Source organism: Perca flavescens, chromosome 13 (assembly GCF_004354835.1).
Source record: "Perca flavescens isolate YP-PL-M2 chromosome 13, PFLA_1.0, whole genome shotgun sequence".
NCBI lineage: Eukaryota > Metazoa > Chordata > Actinopteri > Perciformes > Percidae > Perca > Perca flavescens.
This window is the reverse complement of record NC_041343.1, coordinates 17133409-17155786: the sequence shown is the minus strand read 5'-3', so window position 1 is coordinate 17155786 and position 22378 is coordinate 17133409. Positions and strand designations below refer to the sequence as shown.

Sequence of the window (22378 nt, the reverse complement as noted above, 5' to 3'; positions counted from 1 at the left end):
GGGTCATATGACCACACATTCACTAGAAGGGAAGACAAAAAAATAAAATAAAAAACATATAGGCTTATATACTGTCTTTATACACATATAGGCCTACTGTACACCAACACATTCATTTATTAATATATCATTTATGTGTATTTTATTTCTCTCCTCATCCTCTATCTCTTACTCTGTGGTCCCAGTATTGTCATGGTGATTTTCATCCCATAATAAATGTACTTTATTTGAAGACTAATGTCCTCACTAAATGACACTAAATGTGTGTGTGTGTGTGTGTGTTGTGAGCCGTTTCCAGCAGAAAATCACTAAATCATTCTAATATCTGCTGTAGCATTCTTCTCATCAGATATAAGCCTTCACATGTTTCTATGTGACTTTACAGGATTTTTGTTTGTGGTGGTGGCTATCATTATATAATATAAGTGGTAAGTGGACATTTAACTCTGATTAGCCCCCAAAGCCTATTACAAATCCCCTAATAAAAATTCTTAACTGAATTTTCGTGTAATTCCTTATTTTCCTCTGGATGGAATATGGCTGCAGTCTTTGGATGTGTCATAGACTACAATCTGGGATGTGTGCATTAATTGCTCCCCTCATAAAGTAAGCTTTACCCTGAGGTTAGGTGGCATGTGACTAACTCAACAAAAGAGAAGGGGCACAGGATGAACATATTTCACTTATCCCAGGCTGAGAGTATTAGACATGATATTCCCTGATGTGTCTTCCTATGATGTGTTTGCGTGGATGTCTGTGTCCCGGAATGCGCTGTTAGGCGGGCTGGGGAACGGTTGGCCTCAGGTGTAGAGAAACCATGTGAGACAGCAGTACAGAGAAATCTCAATCAATCTCAAGTCATCAAAGTTTTCTTCTGAGAAAGCATTTTTCAGCTGCCTTAAGAAATGAACTGCTTTTGTCTTGCTTTTCCCATGAGCTTGTTCTCAGTGAATCCTTTGTTTTAAGTCCCTGGATTAGTTTACACTGTAGGAAATGAGCAAAAATATTGTGGGGTCATATGACAGTCAAAAAAGACAATTTCCACAAATATGATTTGATTAAAGGAAGTCTTTGGCAACACTTTGCAAAACACCATAAGATGAGCGTTTTTTCAAATGTGCAATTCAAACAACATTTTTCAGATACAGATTCAAGCATTTAAAGAAATCTTTGAATTCTGACAGAAACATGTTATTGATTACTTTACACATCCATACAGTGTGTAAATATGTTGGCCATTTGAAGGTTAATGGTTACTTTGTGGATAACCACTGTTGATTTTGACTATATATATTATAAGGAGACAAAAAATAAATAAATACATATAGGCCTATACTGTCTTCATATACTCTACAGTAACACATTCATTTATTCATATCGAATTTTAGATATGTTTATTTTATTTCTCTCCTTATCGTCTCTCTCACTCTGTGGTCCATCATGGTTATAATCCCATAATGCCAGGAATAACTTTATTTGAGGCATTGCTGGTGTGTGTGTGTGTGTGTGTGTGTGTGTGTGTGTGTGTGTGTGTGTGAGAGAGATCATGAGCTACGCCTGTTTTATGCTCATAACTCGACTAGAAAGCAGACTGTGTTCCAGCAGAAAATCACTATACAATCATTGTAACTAATGTGTGCTATAGTGTGGCCCTCAGCTCTTTTAGATATAGGCCTGATCATATGCCTTTATGACTGTATGACATTTTGTTGTGCTATTATTATGATATTGTATAGGCCTAAGTTGACATTAAAAAGACCTGTGGGCTACTCCGAACAGACCGTTCCCGTTTTTTTTTTTTACGGCCACGTGCACTAAAACTGTCTATCAAAACAAATAACACAGAAATTCGGATTAGGCTACACTAGGAATGTGACTTAATTCTCTGCTCAGGACGCCATTACTCCAATATATATTTACATGGCAAATATTTGTTTTCTGCTATATTAGGCTATATTAGGCTAATGTTTTGAATAATCTACATTACATACAATATATACATCCCCTTTAACTTTTGTTCGCCCCCAATTACTACTACAAATCCCATTATATAAATGGTTCACTGAACTTTTTTTTCTCTGGAAGAAGAGAGAATTGGCTGCAATCTTTGGATGTGTGCCCCCCTCATGAATGAGGTAAGCTTCACCCTGAGGTTAAGACTGTCATGTGACTGGCTCAACAAGGAGGGGGTGCCCGGAGAAAACTTCAAGAATCCCTTTGAAATAATCACTTGGACCTTATCCACTGACTCCTTTCCGTCTGCAAAGTAAAACCTTGATGTAATGTTGGCACTTACAATCATTAGTTTCATGTTTTGTTTTGTACCCTCCTATCAACAATTCCCCCGTCTCTGTGCCACCCGGGAAGCCTTACGCAGAAAGGAATGCTGCCCGTCCTGGGAAGGGGACGGTTCTCCCTGCGGAGCCATCTCTGGTCGGGGCTTCTGCCAGGATGTGGAGGTGCCGGACCAGCCCGACGGGCCGCAGTACCCCTTCTCCGGGTTGGACGACAGGGAGAAGTGGCCCTTGGTTTTTTACAACCGGACTTGCCAGTGCGCAGGGAACTTCATGGGTTTCAGCTGCGCGGACTGTAAGTTTGGCTACTTTGGGGTAAACTGCAATGACAGGAGAGAGTCTCTCAGGAGGAACATATTTCACCTGTCCCGGGCAGAGAGGATCAGACTCATGTCTTACCTGAACTTGGCCAAGCAGACGATCAGCAGGGACTATGTTGTGGCTACCGGGACCTACCAGGAAATGGAAAACGGCTCCAATCCGATGTTCGCTGATGTGTCTTTGTATGATGTGTTTGTGTGGATGCATTATTATGTGTCTCGGAACGCGCTGCTAGGCGGGCCGGGGAATGTGTGGACCAATGTGGACTTTGCCCACTGGGCGCCTGCGTTTCTGCCGTGGCACCGCTTATACCTGCTGCACTGGGAGCATGAGATCAGGAAGCTGACCGGAGACATGGACTTCACCATCCCGTACTGGGACTGGAGGGACGCCCAGGCGTGTGACGTGTGCACGGACGAACTGATGGGGGACCGGAGCTCCCAGGATCCCAGTCTCCTCAGCCCAGGCTCGGTCTTCTCTTCTTGGAAGGTAAACACACACTCAAGTAACTCCTCCGGCTTCTCTCCTGGGGGTTTGCCAGAGTTATTCTGGTCATCCCTTCGGTTTCCCTCTCTTTTCTTTTCTGATGACCTACAGTAATAATATCAAGATTAAAGTTATTTGTCATATATTATCTTAAGCTCCCTCCAACAATGCTCAATAAATATGTAGGCCTATAAAATGAAAATAAACAATAATAAATGTGTGTAAAGTTAAAATATAGGGATACAATATTACATATTTACATAAAGTGATGAGCTCAGGAGCTCAAGAGTTCAAAAGTGTAAGTTATGTATGGGTGGTTCACTTTTCAGATAACATGTTGAAGTAGCCTAAGAGTTCGTTCTGAATTGTTGCCAAATGTTAGACATTATTACTTAAAAGATCATTAAAATGCAGGGAAATTGAAATTAATTAATAAGTGGTCTCTCACACACTTGCCTAATTTTAAATTAATAAATAGATACAAATTACAAGGACATGTTTACCTTTTTAATACATCTACTACTGCTATATTACATACATTACACCCAGACGTTTAAACTCTTAATACTACAACTAATTAAGTAAAAACACCAGTTTTGGTTTGTTTTGATCAAGAGAATTGCAAACATGCTTTTACAGTCAGTGTTGTCCGGCTTGGGTGAGATTTACCTTGACAGTAGGCTAATAACACAGTAAACGTAATAGCATTGCAGTTGTTATTTCCAAACGCTGTAACCAACTTCAAGTAACAATATATAATTTGCAACAACTGCTAAATGCTTGGCATTCACTTTATTGCTGGGATTTGTGCTGGTGCCTCATTCTCTGTATTGCAATATGTTTTTGTTTGTCTCCATCAACAGGTACTGTGCTCCCAAGCACAGGACTACAATGACAGGGGTGTGCTATGTGATGCTGTGGAAGAAGGCCCATTGCGTCGTAACCCTGGAAACCACAACCGTAATCTGGTTGAACGATTGCCAACTTCAGCAGATGTGGAGTTCACTCTCAGTCTGACCAACTATGACACCGGAGCCATGGACCGTGGTGCCAACATGAGCTTCAGGAACACTCTGGAAGGTCAGATAGATACACGCACGCACGCACGCACGCACGCAGGCACGCACGCACACACAAGGTTGGTTTAAATACTGCATTATACCATCTTATTTATTGTAAGAAGCTGTTGTTGTGCCAAATGTAATACTGTATCCATTTTTGACCTTTTTTTTCATATTGTCAATGAAAGATAAAAAAAAAATGCCATTATAACTGACAATTTATCAGTTTACAACCAAAATCTTTTGTTTCCCTAACAACAAATGGTGCTGTCGCCTTTGCCAATGCTAAACTTATTTTTGCAGGATTTGGGGATCCTCAGACTGGGTTAGGAAACAGTGCTCGTATGGGCATGCATGCTGCTCTCCATGTGTTCATGAACGGATCCATGTCCTCAGTGCAGGGCTCAGCAAATGACCCCATATTCCTTCTCCACCACGCTTTTGTCGACAGGTGAGACAAACACACACACACACACAGGAACACATTTTATAGATTTACACACTTGCACTTAACATTGTTTTCATTCTCTATGAAAGCATTTATGAGCAGTGGCTCAGGAGGCATGAACCATCTCCATCACAATATCCAGAATCTGATGCTCCTATTGGGCACAACAGCGAGTACCACATGGTGCCCTTCCTGCCCCTCTACAGAAACAGAGAATTCTTCATCTCCAGCAAGGACCTGGGATATGAATATACATATCTGCTAAATGCTAGTAAGTTCTAATGGGGCTTTTCTATTTTTCACATTAATTTGCATTTGAGGAAATAAGTGTTGATGTCCGTTTTCATTCTTATCCTGCATTTTCAGATATCTACTTGTTTAATCTATTTCAAGTCTTAAACCAAGGTTTATTCATATCTCCAAAGGGTATCCTTTCTGTAAAGGGATGATCATTTAGCCCACTCAGATTTAGGTTACTTACTCTCCTTTTTTTACTTGAGTAAACTCAAACATTTGCCAACTTTCCTGTGACTACTTCTATTTTTTTTCCAGGCCAGAGACTAGCAGAATCCATGCGTCCTTACCTGGAGGAATTGCAGGATGTGTGGCCCTGGCTGCTGCTTGCAGGGCTCTGTGGAGGAATTGTAGCATTGACCATAGCTGCAGCCATCCTAACTGCAAAACGGCAATATGGAGGGCTGCACATGAGCAAATGGAAAAATGCATTCTATCTCCCAGAAAGACAGCCACTTATCTTGAGCAGTGACACAGAGGAAACCAATCATCCCAACTACCAAACAACTACCTGAAGGCACAGCCAGGCCTGTGCAGTGATGCATGCATCTATGAATTTTAATATTAAAGTACAGTAATTCATAAATTGTTGGCTTATTGTAATGGGTCTATAACCTTTGGTATTGGCAATGTATTTAAATTGTAATAAAACATTACAAAACTGAGCATGTAGGAAATTGTATGTATTTTGTATTTATGGGCTAAGAGGCATGTTAAATGTTCCACCCACAACTTGTAGGCCTAAATTCTAGCTCTTTTCAGAGACCATCTGTGCAACATTTATGGTTTCTGTCATGCAAGTGTTCCATTATGACTTTTTGCATTTATTCTCTAGGGTTAAAATGGTTTTAGGTTATTATCTTAAAAATAAGGTTCTGCAGTATTTTTGCATCAAACATGTACGCAGGCATTTATTAAGACATTATATCCTACATGCATCCATTGCCATTCACAACAAGAAACACAAACTCTTCAGATAAATGTACAAAAGCCTTGGGGCACTTTCTTTTATTATCTTTGTGTGTAAGTGTTGACTGAAACAGCACTTTAATTAACATTTAAATTGATCCATGTTTGTGGTGTTAGACATGCTTCTGGAAAGAGAAACAAAGGTGATAATAGCTGCATAGATGTCAAGGTCTGAGACATCTCCACAGGATCGGGACATAATTCAATATTCTAACCTTAAAGTTATGTAATAGTTTTGAAAAACTTTGAATTTGTAAAAGCCACTGCAATTCCCAAAGTTGCAGGTGGATCAAAATCTTCACTTGAAAAGGTCACATACTCACAATTGAATTCAAGAGAAGTGTTTCAGACAACTGTTAGAAGAGTCTGGCATTAATACCACTTTAACAAACTTGGCCTGCATATACTGAAGGTCAGAAATATTCACACCACACCTTTAAAAGTTTACCACAAAAGTCTATTTTTGGTAAGATGAATTGGTTACCTAATCATTGTACCCTTAGGTAATGGTGTCATTCGACAAAATATAATTCATACATTCTAAGCCTGAGACATGCTGTCAAGCATAGCGTTTTTACCATACAGTACTTAGCTGAAACATACTTTGTATTCAATCGGCATTCTCTGATATTACAGTACATTCTCAATATTAAAACTAAGGTTGCTTTGACAAGAAATGAGGAGACAATTACAGCATTGATCATGTAGAAGCAGAACTTGCACAACATTTACACAATTTGGAGCAAATCTAGTATTTTAACTGGAAAAGGTGGAGTAGTCGGAGTACATCTTAATTTCTAAGTGTACGAGTCCCAAGGAACTGTTGTATTTCTTATAACACAATTTATTTAGAATAAACTCCATTAAACAAGTGTGGACATCTTAGAGATCCAAATTTCCTACTCAAACTACATAGAGCAGCTTCATTGCCACACATACATGGGAATTTATCTATGAAGACAGCATTCAGTCTGATGTGATAATTGTGGACAAAATGCAACAATTTATAAAACTAAAGGCTGGAATGACTATTTTAACAAAATGTGGAAATAGAGGATGGTCACAAATGTGGTCCATTATGAAGACTTGATATGAGCAGTTCACATGAAATGCTTTATTGGTCTGAGATTAAATATGGTCACACCTGACTCCTATCCCATTGTGTGGTGTTATTTTCCAGGGGATTTCAGTGCAACTAAAAAGTGTGTCATAGTCTAACTTGATTAAAAATCTGCTAAAAGTCAGTGTTCCCGTTATCATTCAGTACTTGAACGAAAAACGGTTGTAAAAAAAGTACTTGAAGATTCTTGAGCATTCCAACATATATAATGACCAACAAAATGATCAAAAGTCAAGAAAAACGGGCAAAGGCAAGTATGTTTGTATGTATAAGAACTAAGAATGAAAAAGGAAACACTGTAAATGTTGAAGAGTAGAGGCCAAAGTTCCATGGCAGCAAAAGAGACAAAAAGAGGTAAGGAATGGACTGTGTGGCCTTGGATTCAGCTAAAAATACACACCGTTTGTATTTTCAATTCATCATCATTCATCTTCATCCTCGCTATCAGTCTCCTCTTTTTCCTTCTCCTTCTCCTCCTCCTTGGGCGGGGGCGGGGGAGGAAGGTCCAGACGAGCCCATGTCATGGGCTCGGACTTCTTCGTGGCGACCTCGATCTTGGCGGCCATCATGTTCACTATGCTTTTACTCACATCTATCACCTACAAGGAAAGGAGAGTGTGTGACAAAGATGGCTTAGCTCCTTTGGTATAAGGTGATCACAGATCAAGTCATGTTTTAACTAGTGTTTATTTATAGCTGGAAATTTATTTTCAAAGTCCAATTACTGACATGTTTAATCCTGACAGCAAAGACCCCTAGTGTAGATAAGTAGCATATTAAATAATAAAACACCGTATAATATTGTCCAAGAAAGTATGTTATATTGTGGTATCTGGAATGCGGTACAAAAAAAGTAGTATTATGGCGTTTTTCCATTACATGGTAACAGCTCGACTTGCCTCTACTCGCCTTTTTTGGTTTTCCATTACCAAAAATAGTCCCTGGTACCTGCTAACAGGTACTTTTTTTAGTATTGCCTCCGTCAGGGTTCCAAGCGAGCTGAGGCAATACCAAAAGGTGACGTGAAAACCTGCACACTACTGACTGGTCCGAGAGAATTGTCACTAATCACTGCGTCATAATTTCTAGCGACAGACGGGGGTGTCCTGAAAAAACACGCCATTTTTAAATAGTTTAGCCAGCGGTTTTTTTTTTTTTTTTTTAGTTGTGTGTGTATGTACAAGACCATTTCCATCAGGTTAAAAGTGATGCTGCACTTACTCCCCACAAGCTGATTTTCTGCACAAATTCCTTCTCTCCCTCAAATATAACATGGATGTCGAGCTGAAAGAGAAAAGAAAAAAAATAATTAGGTAGAGAAGGACACAATCACAAAAACTAAGCAGTTAGATATGGACAGAAATCATCTGACAGACGAATGGCATCCCTCACCGTGGTGCTGTTTGCATCCACATAGCTTAGCTCTGGGACGGCGTTCTTGGCGTAGATAGAGATGATGACCTGCGTCCCTGTCTGGTGCCAGTCAAACCGACATGGAACCACTTTCTTACCCTGCGTGGAGATTTCAAATAAACTTGTGTTAAAATTTGATTATTTTAACACACAAATTGAAAACGCAGCCATTCAGTCTCTAGCACAAAGCATTTTCTCCACTGTGCAAGTGTTTACCAGACACCACTAGATGGAGTCACAGCTGAGGCTTTCTCACACGGACTAGCACACATAAATGATCACTCGCTGTCAAACGAGCACACCTACCGCATCTTTTTTCCTCCATACATGTGTTCCCTTGGTACAGCCCTCTTGAGAAAGGAAGGTGTTAAAGTCGGAGGTTTTCTTCTTACAGCAGCTCCAGTATTTCATCCTGGAGATGCAGGAAAGACATACACCCGCTGGATTTTTAGCAGTCAATAACTTGTCACTCAAGTGAACCAATGAACAAGACAAACAGGAAGACGGACAGGAATATATCAGTGTTGCTCTTAACGCTTCTTTTGGTGTTTCCTTGACAATATCTACCATTTCATGACAATACAGTGAAACACATTGATGGAAAGTTAAGTTTTTCAGTACTTACCCTTCATGGAAGATAGGAAATCCAGAGTGGTATAAGCACACATCCGAATCGCTTGCAGGTCCATCAAAACTCTTTGAAGAAGAAAAAAAAAAAAAAAAAAAAAAAGTAGTTAAAAGACTAAACCGGATCTTTTTTGCCATCAAAAATACAAATAGGTCTTAATGACTAATATCTTGTTAAATGTTAAAACGTACCAATTTAGACTCTACCAGGACCCCAACTGAATAATCAAATAAAAGCAGGCAGCCGTTGAGAGCATATCTCATGGCTTTCCATCATATCAGTTAAAGTACAATTATGTAATTCTACAAAAACCTGTCAATGCAAATCTTCCTTACAATTTATGTTCTAATCTTGGGGTTTCTGCTCTAACAGGCTAGATTAACTTGAGCAAAAAATGTTGCTTTGCAGCCATCTCAGAGCAAACATCGAGGAGGAAGAAAAGGAACTGTATGGATTTCCCCTTACCCAAAGCAGTGAGCTGTTTTGGGGCATTATCTTCATGATTTGTTTATGTTTTTATTTAGTGACATCTGTCATAGATATGTTCAAATATGTTAATTGAATTTGGCTTAGTGGGAACTTATTTGGCAGAATCCACAAGTTCAGCATGAATTTAAAGCAAAATAAATGTAAACATTTAAGCTGTTGTTGCCAGAGGTATGGATAAAGAGGGATTTTATTTTCTCATTTCATCACCATGAGAATTTATGACAGAATGTCTTCCCCGTAACACATTCACTTACTTTAGTACATCCTCCATTTTTACAGGATGTTCCAATCTTGATCTCATCATTTTCATCCTCTAGAAAAACAGAGAGACACAAAGAGACAAATAATTGACTTAGATGCTTTGAACAGAATCTAAAAAAGGCATCCACAGTTATGATGTGTTGTCCTGTCCCTGCCAGCTTTAACTCAAACGCCATGATGTGAATGACAGGTGGAGCAAATTCCCAGAGGCCATCCATTAACTTCCCGTCAATATGACCTTCCTGTCTACTGTAACAAGAGGTGGACGGTAATGGATGTAGTCTATGATAAAGAGGACAACAAACAGAAACACAGAAGAGTTAAAAGGAGAAAGAAGGGGAAGATGAAGTTATGTTCCCACCTTTCTTCTCTGCCACATTTTCAGAAAGCTTCAGTCTCTCCAGAGCCTGCTTCAGTGAAGTAGAGACGTTATGCTGCAACCTCACCATCGGCTCATCAGCACTGTAACGGTAACAAATCTATTAGGCATGAAACATTAACAAAGGAAGGGACAAAAGGTCTTAAAAAAAACTAAATTAACTTGTTAATATAAAATTATTTGGAAGGGTATTGTAGTTTTTACTTTACGTAAGGAATACATTATCACTTCAAAATGAGGTATTTGGTACGAAGCCAGCCTAAGACCAACACACTACTTGAAAATAGTTACTATTCATTAGTAATCGCTTTGTAATCGTCGCTTGGCCACGTTCTTTTGAACTCCGTAAGGAGGCATCCAGGGTAAACTCCTCAGACTATCCTGTGGATCTTCAGTATTCAGGCTGATTTAATACCTCTGATAGTGTAACTGTACCTGCCCTTTTATGCATTTGATACTAAACCAGAATTAATAGAAGCAGAATGTAATATGTGGGATAATAAGGATACATACATAGTTTTACACTGAAAGCCCCGTTAATGTACTGAATGGAGGAAAAGTGTGTTCATGCAGGTCCGCAACAACTCTCAGTTCTTTTAAATCAAGGCTGAAGACCTACCTTTTTGACGTTGCCTTTTTTTCATTCATTGTACTGCACTGTGACTTTTATTCCTATATTCTATGTGTTTTTAATTTTGTTTTCATTTCTAACTGCTTTTAATGTTTTATGTAAAGCACTTGGAATTGCACTGTTGCTGAAATGTGCTCTATAAATAAAATTGCCTTGCCTTCTTGGCCTGTTTTTTCCCTTTAAATGCGATTTGGTAAAATCTTTGTACCTCCAAAAACACGTTTGCTTTACTTAAAAGGGGCTTTGTTGCACACATAATAAGAGCTTAGGGTATTCCTAGGATATTGATTAAATGTATGTATAAAGCCAACTGTACAACCTCGGTCTGCTTATCGCCTCCTGAGGCTTTGGTGCAGAGATGATGTACTCGTTAAACTTTGGCTTTTGGTCATCTGCGTCTTTCTTTTCTACTGATGATGTCACATCTGGTTTCACCGGCTCAGGGGGCTTCTCCTTGTTGTGGGGACCTTTTGTACAGCCCTGTGGAGGAGAAAGTCATTGGGTTGGACTCACAAACGAGTGCCCAGGCCAATATGGCCATAGCAAAGGTGGTAGTCAATTCCTATGACAACAATAGACAATGGAAACATGACCACTGAGGATTAAAAGTATGGATTAAAACAGAAACTAAAACTTACAACAATGCTGAGGAAGTCTGAGAAGTCGGTGGTTCTTCTCTTGCAGCAGGACCATCCCTGGAGAAAGTCAGACAGACATTAACTTTGACCAGATAACAAGACACAAGCTAGCTGTGCATTTTCAGGCATTTTACCTTCAATGCATCGTGGAATACTGGGACTCCTGGATGATAGGTGCAACCATCTGTAAAGAAGAACCACAACTTTGATTAATTTAGAGATAATTTATATATATATATATATATATATATATATATATATATATATATATATATATATATATATATATATATATATATATATATATATATGTGTGTGTGTGTGTATGAAACATGGTTACCCACAACAGCATTGAAAAGCATGCAACCTGATTTATAGGCTTTTCTGGCCTACTTTTAATGAATTGTAGTTTCATTAAAGACACAAAACCTTCAGTTTTCAAGTTACACAATAAATGGCTCAATGTGGCATAAATCTCATATCTTTTAGTGAATAATAAGTAAGTAGAGTTGTAGAAAATGTGTTTCTGAATATGGCAAGGCATTTTGGGAATCAACAACTACAAATAAATCGTCATTTTCAACGGTTTGACGGGGACCAACCCTTTCTTGGTGAAGCACTACAACATCAGTGATGTCTTGTCTGCATTTGATCCTCCTTTTGTGTGTGGTACACATCTCAAAAGACTTGGGTCAGCAATGTCTGATGCTGCCTTCAGAAAACTGTGTGTAGATTGTGGGATGAAATACAAAATAAAAATGTATTTATTCTCTCTCTTAGGACTGGGCAATATATCGATATTATATCAATATTGTAATATGAGACTAGATATTTTAGATATTGTAATATTGCATAAGTGTCTATTCCTGGTTTTAAAGGCTGCATAAAAAATAAACTACAATTCCCACTACCTCTTACATAAAACATAAATACGTTTAGCATTTTTCCTTGTAAAGTGCAACACACAAAATACATAAAGAAGGTATTTACTTGGGCATTATGAAATGCATTGGAATTATTTATTCAAAAACATTTTTTGTAGAGAAGAAGTTATTCAAACTGAGGCTAAATATCAGCAACATACAAGCCAAACCAGTCCAAAAAAAAATATCTGAAACCGATACAAGACAACCACACAAGACCAATTTATATGAATACAATTTGAAACGTATGTGGATTCATGACATATTAAGATACAATCAGAACTTTTGACAAATATTTGCCTTATCAGAAAAGTACAGCATGATTTTTTTTAATGTTCTCTGTTTGGAACTGCCCTAAAAGACAAATCACTGTGGAATCAATTAAAAAATGTGGCTGGGCAACGCCATAAATCAAGCATGTTCCTTACAGACAGAGCTGTGCCTCTTCTATACTATAGGATTAGATACACCTCTTAGATACCTCTAAAGATAACGATAATACTAATTTTTATGGAAAGAAGCATCTATTGACATAGGAATTGTATCATTGTGTATCATCACCAGATACTTAATGTAGCCTATTATTTGAAGACAGAGGACATTTCTAATAAAAGTAAATAAGGGACTCATTGAGGTTTTGTCATGAGAGCTGAAGACAATACCACCTGGAAATATCAATTACATTTAGATCAGTGGCTTCAACTAAATAATTGTTATATGAGCAAACCTTCTCTTAAGTAAGGAAACTCAAGATCAAGAAGTAAATTATCACTGAAATGATCTTCTCCCTACACAACCATATAAGTGAGTTATCTCGTGGTATTGTTGGGGTACTGCACAAGTTAATTATGTCAGCTCAATGTAAGGAATTAATAGTTTCTCACATAAAAACAGAGATTATATAGTCTAGCATGATATAGTGCCAAATCTGTTAACACCAACTCAACCATGGCCTCAAACATGACAAAAGGCAATGAGATGGGAATAATTAGTTTCGCTCATGATGAGTGGCATTCAAAATGCCTGTCTCCTGAGGAATCTTGTGTTACATGGATTTGGCCACGGTTTCAATTATGAATAAGCACTGTAGACACATCACAACTATATGTGTCAAATGTCCTGATTTCTAAATGAGGCCCCTGGTTATTGGGGATACTGCTCCCACTTTCATAAATTGATATGGCAGCAGACTGCGTGGGTTCAAAATATACTTTGACTTTCCTCAGGCATAAACCTGCTTGGTACTGTACTAAGGAAAATGACTATCTTATGTGTGTGTGTGTGTTGTATGTATGTATGTATGTATGTATGTATGTATGTGTATATATATATATACACATACACATATATATATATATATATATATATATATATATATATATATATATATATATATATATATATATATATATATATATATATATATATATATATATATATATATATATATATATATAAATAAATAAATAAATATGAGGTCTGCAATAACACACCTACTCTACCTACATGAGTAGGTTTACATTTCCTAATTACGTACAACACTGTTTGGAAAGCTGTGGTGATTATTTTAGCATATCTACACTACCGGTCAAAAGTTTGGGGTCACTTATAAATTTCCATTCCACTCCATTATAGACAGAATACCATCTGAGATCAGTTGCATTGTTTTTTTTAACCAGGATATATCAGATTAGTAAACAGAATGTGCCTTTGGGACACTGGATGAATGGTTGCTGATAATGGGCAATGTAGATATTGCATTAAAGATCAGCCACTTCTTTCTACAACAGTCGAGAACCCTTCTGCAATTATGTAAGGACATAATGTAATCGGAAAACTGCTGCCCTGATTAAAAAAAAAACAATGCAACTGATCTCAGCTGGTATTCTGTCTGTAATGGAGTGGAATGGAAATTTCGAAGTTACCCCAAACTTTTGACCGGTAGTGTACATCCTACCTATCTCACCGTTTTCTGCATTTTAGTATTACAGTTTTGCAGTCTTTTTTGTGTTAGCATTTATTTCACGTGGAACTTAAAGTTGCTTGACAACCCATATCAAAGTAGCAGACAGCTTCAAAGGCTGTTGGAAAAGAAGCAATGTGATGGATATTTCCATACAGAGAGATAACGTTACTTCCTTGAAAAGCTGAACCTCACTGTTGACCGGTAACTCTGTTTAACCCCGGTCTGTCTATCGAGTTGTTGAAAAAGTGATTTCGCCGTTTTCGCAGTTGTGGTGACATGGTTATGGGATAACATTAATTAAAAAAAAGTGCTGTAGAGAGTCTCCATGTAGTAAAAACGTTGAATGGCGTGTTTCTGAAACTTCAAGCCGACGTACTGTGTCCTGTCCCCGGTACAATGTTCTGCAGTCTCTAACTTAACCGGCTAACGTGGAGCTTAACATGCTAACATCTTGACGATTCACAGCAGGCCCACGTGTTATTAGGTTCTTGAGTTATAAGATACAGCAGTGTTGATGAAATAAGTTTTTACTGTGTTGGCTCCAGTCAGCTACAGTAATATCAAGTTAACGTTAGCTAGCTACATGGGCCAAGCAGGCCTGCTCGCTATAGAAATTTCCAGATGATCAGAGGTTAGCTTGCTAACAGACTGGTAACGTTAGGGGGCACAGCAATAGTTAAAATACTAGCTAGCTATAACGTTACTCACCGTCTGGGTTATTTTCTGGATCAAATCGCTGTCCACATCCCTTATTATAACACAAAACGGACATGATGGCGAGTGGAACAAGTTTAACTGGTGGCCAGAATTGTAACTAACCACTTAGGAGCTCGATTGTGTGTGTGTGTGTGTGTGTTAGTGAGATGGTAGATGCTAGATCAGATCCGCTAGACGTATCGACGTCACAGGACTTGCCTCTTGGCCCGCCTTATTCTGCCTCTGATTGTCTTACCCTGGTATTCTTACTCTAACCAATCCTAATCCTACATCGACACGTCTAGCGGATCCGATCTAGCATATGTGTGAGAGCCGTAGCTGTTGCCATAGACAGTATATAAGGTTGTTGCCTGAGACTGCTGCACATTACATTTCCGGATGTTGCCGACTACACTCGGTAAAGATCGGAGCTTGCCCAACCCGCCACTTCCATCCTGTGAGCGCACCGTGGTCCCACTCAGCGACAACTGATGCTGGTTGCTTTCCAACTTGCGTTAAGCCACATGTTCTTCATACCACATTTATCTCGGACCTTATCCTTAGCCAGCTAACACACCTAACTGCTTAACTTCAGTGTTTGCGTTAACTATTGCAGATAAAGCCGAACTAGCCCACTGTAATCAGGGCTATTAGTCAGGTGCATGGAACTGGGGCAATAGCTTTTAGTTTTACGAGGATGGCTGCAGCCTAGTAGACAACTGCCTGTCGGGATATGTGCACATGAATTTTGGATTTCGCGCATCAACACCGACTTTTGCGCGACTGTTTCGCCTTTCTTTTTTAATGACTGTCGGAGAGATGGGAAAGGATTTACTTTCACGGATGACAGCTGTTTCGTGTGAAGGTAAGACACGCTGCGATGTGTGAGTGAAGTATGTCGACAACAGCTCTATTGCATCTGCATCAACATGGGAGACGATAAATGCACCCCGATACCTGCCGGGACAGTCTCCCTCTGGGGAATGTTAATTTGAGTCGTTGGATTCTGACAGCCTATTCACGACAGTCAATTTGGTGCTGCTACTGATCTAAACACTTTCCATACACACAGTATAAGCGAGCAAATTTAATATTTCATCAGTTTACAAACAAGTGTAGTTTCTGTTCAAGTTGTATTTGTGATCAATAAAATGCTATTTGGCGTTACTATATTTAGTAGGCTACGGTGTCTCATACAGTAGACCTACTTAAAAGCAGTTGTAATGAAAAGAAAAAGAGTAGCCAGAATTCTTTTTTTTAATTAGGCCACCTCATATTCCATTCCCTTTTTCTAGCAGTTAGGCTACTAATGAGTTCAAACTTTGGCTGTGCATTGGAGTTAACCTGATGATAACCAGTGGTGGAAGAAGTAGCCTACTCAGATTTTTTATTAAGTAAACGTAGCAATACCACAGTGTAGAAAAGTAAAAGTCCTACATTAAAAATCTTGCTTTAGTAAAAGTAGGCCTACAGGCTGAAAAATAACAAACTACTGTGTATTTTATGCACTCTGTATTATAATGCCAGTGATTGTTCCTGATCCCTGTTGTTTTATTTGGTGACATGATGTTCTTCACTGAGTCTTTTTAAGTGAGCTTTGCTTTGATGTGGTTTGTTTAAAGATATGTCAGTCTCTGCTTCTGAGCCTTTCCGCCGGAAAGTTTCTGGTGCAATATTCAGTGTTTTAATGCAAACTGTTGAGCGCAACATTGAATATGCTATCATATCCCTGTAGTGATAAGCAGTACCCCAGAAATGTCTTTGTAACTTTTGTCACACAGTTCTCTATACATTTTTTAGCATGCAGAGTGCATGTCTTTATCAACTCTCCAACTGAATCCAGATCTGTTATTCTTTCCAAATATAGGGTGACGGATGGAATAGTGATGAAGCCTAATCGGTGGGGAAATATGCCTTCTCTACCCAGCTTCTCTCTTCTTTTCCATTCTATTTGCTTCTACCTCCTCCTCTGTTTGCCCTCAACCAATGCCCAATTCCTGACAGAACCTAGGGCAGGTCAAGGCCTGCTGCTCTTCACCCAGCCTGCCTATAATGCTTCCATCTTCGAGAACTCTGCGGCAAGAACTTATACCAGAAGTGAGGTAAAAATGGGCATCGTTCTTGGGCCACCTCGTTCTTTGAACATAAAATATTCCATTGTGTCTGGAGACAGTGAAGGAATCTTCCAGGCTGAGGAGTTTGTAATGGGAGATTTTTGTTTTCTTCGTATACGCACTAATGGAGGCAGTGGTGCCACATTAAATCGGGAAGTACAGGACAATTACACATTGACAGTTAAGGCATCTGCCCATGGAGGCCTAGAGTCCTTAGCCACCATTTATATCAAGGTTTTGGATACCAATGATCTCCGACCTCTCTTCTCCCCTACCTCCTATTCGTTTGTTGTTTCTGAGAGTGCCCCTCTGGGTGCCAGTGTAGGACGTGTAACAGCCACAGATGCTGATGTGGGCTCCAATGGGGAGTTCTACTACTTCTTCAAGAACAGAATTGAACTTTTTGCTGTTCATCCGACCAGCGGTGTCATTACCCTAACAGGTCAGCCCAGAATGGACAAACAAGACCAATTTGAGCTAGAGGTGCAGGTGGTTGACAGAGGGATGAAACTCTATGGGAACAATGGTATTAGCAGCACTGCTAGGCTGGTTCTTACTGTGGAGCGGGTTAATGAATTTGCTCCTGTTCTCAATGCAGTTGCTGTCGTTCCATCATGGGCAGACAAGGACCCAGTCTATGCGATAATGACTGTGGAGGACAAAGACGAGGGAATAGCTGGGGATATAGAGTGGGTGTCCATCATTGAGGGTGACCCCATTGAACAATTTGTGATTGATCGATCACCTGTCGGGAATGAGTATAGGGTTAAAACATCAGAATTGTTCGACTGGGATACATTCCCCTATGGCTGCAACTTAACCTTTCAAGCTAAAGACAGGGGTATACCTCCTAAGTTTTCTAATACTCAAGTTGTTCAGTTGTTGGTTAGAAAGCCAGACCCAGTGTTGGCCAATTTCCAGAAAGATATTTATGTAGTGAAGCTGAGTGAAATAGCTCCCCCAGGCACTATTGTAGAGGTGGTGAAAATCTCCCCAGCTCCTCTGAGTGTCAATTACAGCTTCAGCAGCCCCTCAGATCTAATGTACTTTGATATAAATCCTTTGACTGGAGTTATTATGACCACAAGGCAGCTGACAAGGATATCACAGGATTTCATGGAGATGGAGGTAGTTGATATTATCAGTCAGCAGCAAGCAAGGGTCCAAATCATCATAGAGGATGCTAATGACAACTATCCAGTGTTCAACAGGCCATTCTATGATATTGCAATCAATGAGAGCTTACCTGTAGGCACTGTGGCTCTTGTAGTGTCCGCTGTGGATGCTGATAAAGATGAGAATGGGTATGTAACCCACACAATAAGTGGCGAACAGTCACTTCCGTTTACAATAGACCAGGACACAGGGGAGGTGAGGATCACAAGAGATCTAGACTTTGAGTCATCAGATGATATCTATACTTTTGCAGTGCGGGCCTCCGATTGGGGTTCACCATACAGAAGGGAGAGTGAAGTTAATGTCACTATTCGTCTGATAAATATCAATGACAACCAGCCTCTTTTTGAGATGGTTTCTTGCAGGGGGATGATAAGCCGTGATTTCCCTGTCAGCCAGACTATTGTCACCTTGTCAGCTGTGGACATGGATGAGCTAGGAATGGTGAGGTACAAGATACTGTCTGGGAATGAGTTAGACTATTTCAATTTAAATCCAGACTCTGGGGCTTTGTCATTAAGAAGATCGTTAGGAATGGCTAATTTAAAAAGTGGGATATTCAACCTGAAAATAGTTGCAACAGATGGTGAGTTGTTATCTGATCCTACATTTGTGAATGTATCTGTGGTGAGGGGTAGGCTGCCACCAAGGGGGTTCAACTGCAAGGAGACCAGGGTAGCCCAGCTGTTGGCTGAAAAAATGGTATCAAAAGCATCTGCTATGGCTAGACCGAGACAAGTTGAGAGAAATACAGATAATTTCTCTATAAACAAACAGGCTCCACAGTTTGAGGCCTTACCTACAAGTATTCTAGTGAGAGAAGACCTTGCTGCTGGTGCCAGTGTATTTCAGGTGAGAGCACGAGATGGCGACACAGGCTTCAATGGCCGTGTAGTCTTCTCCATATCTGATGGTAACAAAGAAAACTGCTTCAACATCAACATGGAGAATGGGTTGATAACTGTGTTGCAGCCACTTGACAGGGAGCGATTGGATCGTTACTTCCTTAATATCACCATCTACGATCAGGGCTTTCCTCAGTTGTCCAACTGGAGACTACTGACTGTGATCATTGAGGACACAAATGACAATGACCCCCAGTTTTATCAGGACAGCTTCTCTGCTCTTGTTGCAGAAAACTCAGCCATTGGTATTGAAGTTATTACCATGACTGCATTTGACAGAGACATGGGTCAAAATGGACAGCTCTCCTATATAATGCTGACCAGTGTCCCTCAGTTTGGTATTGACAGCGAAACTGGAAGTGTTTTCGTTTCTAGCCACTTGGACAGAGAAACCATCCCAATGTTCACTTTGAAGATTGAAGTGAGAGACAAGGCTGAAAGAGGCAATCGAAGGTCGTCAGTGACTACTCTTATTATAATAGTGGAGGATGTCAATGATTGTGCCCCAGCTTTCATTCCTAGCAGCTATAGTGTTCGTGTGCTGGAGGACCTCCCACCAGGAGCCGTGATTACCTGGGTGCAGGCTCAGGACCCAGACATGGGCCCCGGTGGACAGATCCGATACTCCTTAATTAATGACTTCAACGGCACTTTTGAGGTAGGTGATGTCACTATTTGTGTTGCCTATGCTGTTGCATATTCTGATCCTCTTTTTATTGACATTTTATGATGTATGGGATTGTAATGCTTTGTGCAGATCAATGCTGGAAGCGGAGTGTTGAGGATTAGGAAGGAGCTGGACTTTGAGAAACAATCGTTTTTCAACCTGACATTACTTGCTGAGGACAGAGGAGTACCTAGCCTCAGCAGTATGACATTTGTGGAGGTGGAGGTGCGTAATAAACACATACAATCACATTTGTATCAGAACAAATTCTAAATCAAAATCAGTTTAATCAATTGAACACTGACATTTATAGTTCTGTTGGTTTATTTCAAGCTTTAAATTGTTGATACAACATCCCCATATTTACACTTATTCTTTAATGCTCCCCTAATTTCTCCTCTAGAAATACCTGTATAACAGCATTTAAATCATGGTGCACTAAAACTCCTCATCCCAACCAACCCACAATAATGATATAGAATGTATGCTTAAGGAGAAGTTGCAGAATGACCCACAATTCAATTTAATTCCGTTGAAGGGAACATTTGGGTACACCAGCAAAGTAAATAATTAATTTACCAAAATGATTGCTTGTCAGAAAGTCATGAATATCTGCTAGCCATAATTTAATTAAAGGTCCTATGACATGCTGCTTTTTGGATGCTTTCATATAGGCCTTAGTGGTCCCCTAATACTGTATCTGAAGTCTCTTTCCCGAAATTCAGCCTTGGTGCAGAATTACAGCCACTAGAGCCAGTCCCACAATGAGCTTTCCTTAGTATGTGACATTTCTGTATCTGTAGCTTTAAATGCTATTGAGGAGGAGGTTGAGTGTGGGGGTGTGGCCTTGACCGACTGCCATGCTTCGCTTGTTTTCAAGCCATGATGTCTCTCTCTTTCTCATGGGCAGGCCAAATTCTCTGGGCAGGCAAAGCAGAGAAAGGGGAGGTAACCTTTCTCCTTATGATGTCATAAGGAGGAGATTCCAGATTGGCCCATCTGAGCTTTCATTTTCTCAAAGGCAGAGCAGGATACCCAGGGCTTGGTTTACACCTATCGCCATTTCTAGCCACTGGGGGACCATAGGCAGGCTGGGGGAACTCACATTAATGTTAAAAAAACTCATAAAGTGAAATTTCTATGCCATGGGACCTTTTAAAGGCAATATTGGTATATTGGTCTAATGTTATATTGTACATTCAAACTGTTTGATACTACACATCTCTTGACTCTTTACATTTCTTCAGGTGGTGGATGTCAATGAGAATTTGTATGCACCTTACTTCCCTGACTTTGTTGTGAGAGGCTCAGTGAAGGAGAACTCTCGTGCAGGCACAAGCGTCCTGACAGTCAGCGCTAAGGACAACGACAAGGGGCGAGATGGTGTGTTGAGGTACTCTGTCAGAGGAGGCAGCGGACTAGGCACTTTCACCATTGACGAAGACACAGGTGCGGCACATGATCAATTTTGATGCCTACTTATGTAAAGTGGAAATCCAATAACTTGTAGTGCCGTGCATGGAATATCAAAATCCAAACGTGTTGCAAATCATTGCATATTATAAGAAAATTTACTATTTCTGTGCTATTGCCGAGGACTTTCACGTGTGTAGTTGTTGCTCAACTATTTAATGTTTCCCTTTGTCACATTGTGGCTTTGCATTGCAGGTAATACACAGAAAGCATGACCCCTGATAGCATTGTGCATTTGTATTTGAGGGAGAGAGTGTGTGAGGTACAGTCCGATTGAGTGTGTTGACGGGGCCTCACGTGGAAGCTGTGTACTGGGAGATCATTACTGTAATGAGGGCAGCATGGCAGCTACACTGGCTTCGCCTCAGGCTGCTCAGTACAACTGATCCAGTGCTGTGTGGATAGGATGGATCAAGAATGTCCTGCACAGCTCCACCATCTTTTTCAAGAGTAGTGGAATCTCTGTGACTTACTTAAGTTGGCCTGACCCAAAAAAAGCGTCTTCAACTGTCCCACAGTGTCAAAGCACAGCTGAAAACATGTTGATCCAAAAAGGAGGCCGTGACTCACTCACCCAGGGATAAAATGAATCAAATACCCAGTTTGAAAAGAGGACAGTTCATATTAGTTCATATTGGCGCATGTACAGAATGAAAGGCCAACTCTCTCACTCTCTCTCTCTCTCTCTCTCTCTCTCTCTCCCTCTCTCACTCTCTCATATATATATATATATATATATATATATATGGACATTGAGACATTAAGTAAATGTCTCTCTTAATTCTGAACCTTATTAGAAAAACTTTGATTAAGGATTGCAAAGGTAGGTCTTACAATATATTTTATTGAAGTCTTAAAAAAGCCCAATGGACACTGCTAACAAATGTGCGGACCATGCAAGTCACCTCAACAGAGATGAATTTAACCAAATTTAAAAGGTGTTTGTGCAATACATTAACATGAACAGCTAGATAAGATCTTAATGTTTGCTATATTTCTATTTGAGAAACAGGACTCATTTTTGAT

General features: G+C 39.7%; 3 protein-coding genes across 3 annotated transcripts in view; 2 read left to right on the top strand and 1 right to left on the bottom strand.

The window, feature by feature from the left end:
• The first annotated feature begins 2188 nt into the window (after positions 1 to 2188).
• On the top strand, positions 2189 to 5569 carry LOC114566690 (tyrosinase). The gene is made up of 5 exons (XM_028595364.1): positions 2189 to 3104; positions 3965 to 4181; positions 4466 to 4613; positions 4700 to 4881; positions 5163 to 5569. Exons 1-5 carry the CDS (start codon positions 2283 to 2285, stop codon positions 5417 to 5419), a joined length of 1626 nt encoding a protein of 541 aa, XP_028451165.1. The 5' UTR covers positions 2189 to 2282; the 3' UTR covers positions 5420 to 5569.
• Positions 5570 to 5881: 312 nt separating this feature from the next.
• On the bottom strand, positions 5882 to 15267 carry chordc1b (cysteine and histidine-rich domain (CHORD) containing 1b). The gene is made up of 11 exons (XM_028595075.1): positions 15030 to 15267; positions 11567 to 11616; positions 11433 to 11489; positions 11114 to 11274; positions 10146 to 10246; positions 9778 to 9836; positions 9032 to 9102; positions 8713 to 8818; positions 8386 to 8505; positions 8215 to 8277; positions 5882 to 7592 (listed from the first exon to the last, which is right to left on the bottom strand). Exons 1-11 carry the CDS (start codon positions 15091 to 15093, stop codon positions 7416 to 7418), a joined length of 1029 nt encoding a protein of 342 aa, XP_028450876.1. The 5' UTR covers positions 15094 to 15267; the 3' UTR covers positions 5882 to 7415.
• A 280-nt stretch (positions 15268 to 15547) lies between these two features.
• The window catches only part of fat3b (FAT atypical cadherin 3b), a 68166-nt gene continuing 61335 nt past the window's right edge, over positions 15548 to 22378 (top strand). Inside the window, exons 1-4 of the mRNA XM_028594710.1 lie at positions 15548 to 15882; positions 16885 to 19870; positions 19970 to 20104; positions 21127 to 21328. Of these exons, the coding sequence (XP_028450511.1) occupies positions 16904 to 19870; positions 19970 to 20104; positions 21127 to 21328 (3304 nt within the window). The 5' untranslated portion in view covers positions 15548 to 15882; positions 16885 to 16903. The remainder of the gene's footprint in view (positions 15883 to 16884; positions 19871 to 19969; positions 20105 to 21126; positions 21329 to 22378) is intronic.

Excerpts from the sequence above, each read along its gene's own strand:
- LOC114566690 (XM_028595364.1), top strand. The coding sequence starts at position 2,283 with ATGTTGGCACTTACAATCATTAGTTTCATGTTTTGTTTTGTACCCTCC. Across the intron at positions 4,614-4,699 it reads CACCACGCTTTTGTCGACAG|CATTTATGAGCAGTGGCTCA; the intron begins GTGAGACAAACA and ends TCTCTATGAAAG. Across the intron at positions 4,882-5,162 it reads TACATATCTGCTAAATGCTA|GCCAGAGACTAGCAGAATCC; the intron begins GTAAGTTCTAAT and ends TTTTTTTTCCAG.
- chordc1b (XM_028595075.1), bottom strand. The coding sequence starts at position 15,093 with ATGTCCGTTTTGTGTTATAATAAGGGATGTGGACAGCGATTTGATCCA. Across the intron at positions 8,506-8,712 it reads TATGGAGGAAAAAAGATGCG|GGTAAGAAAGTGGTTCCATG; the intron begins GTAGGTGTGCTC and ends ATCTCCACGCAG. Across the intron at positions 7,593-8,214 it reads AGAAAATCAGCTTGTGGGGA|GTGATAGATGTGAGTAAAAG; the intron begins GTAAGTGCAGCA and ends CTTTCCTTGTAG.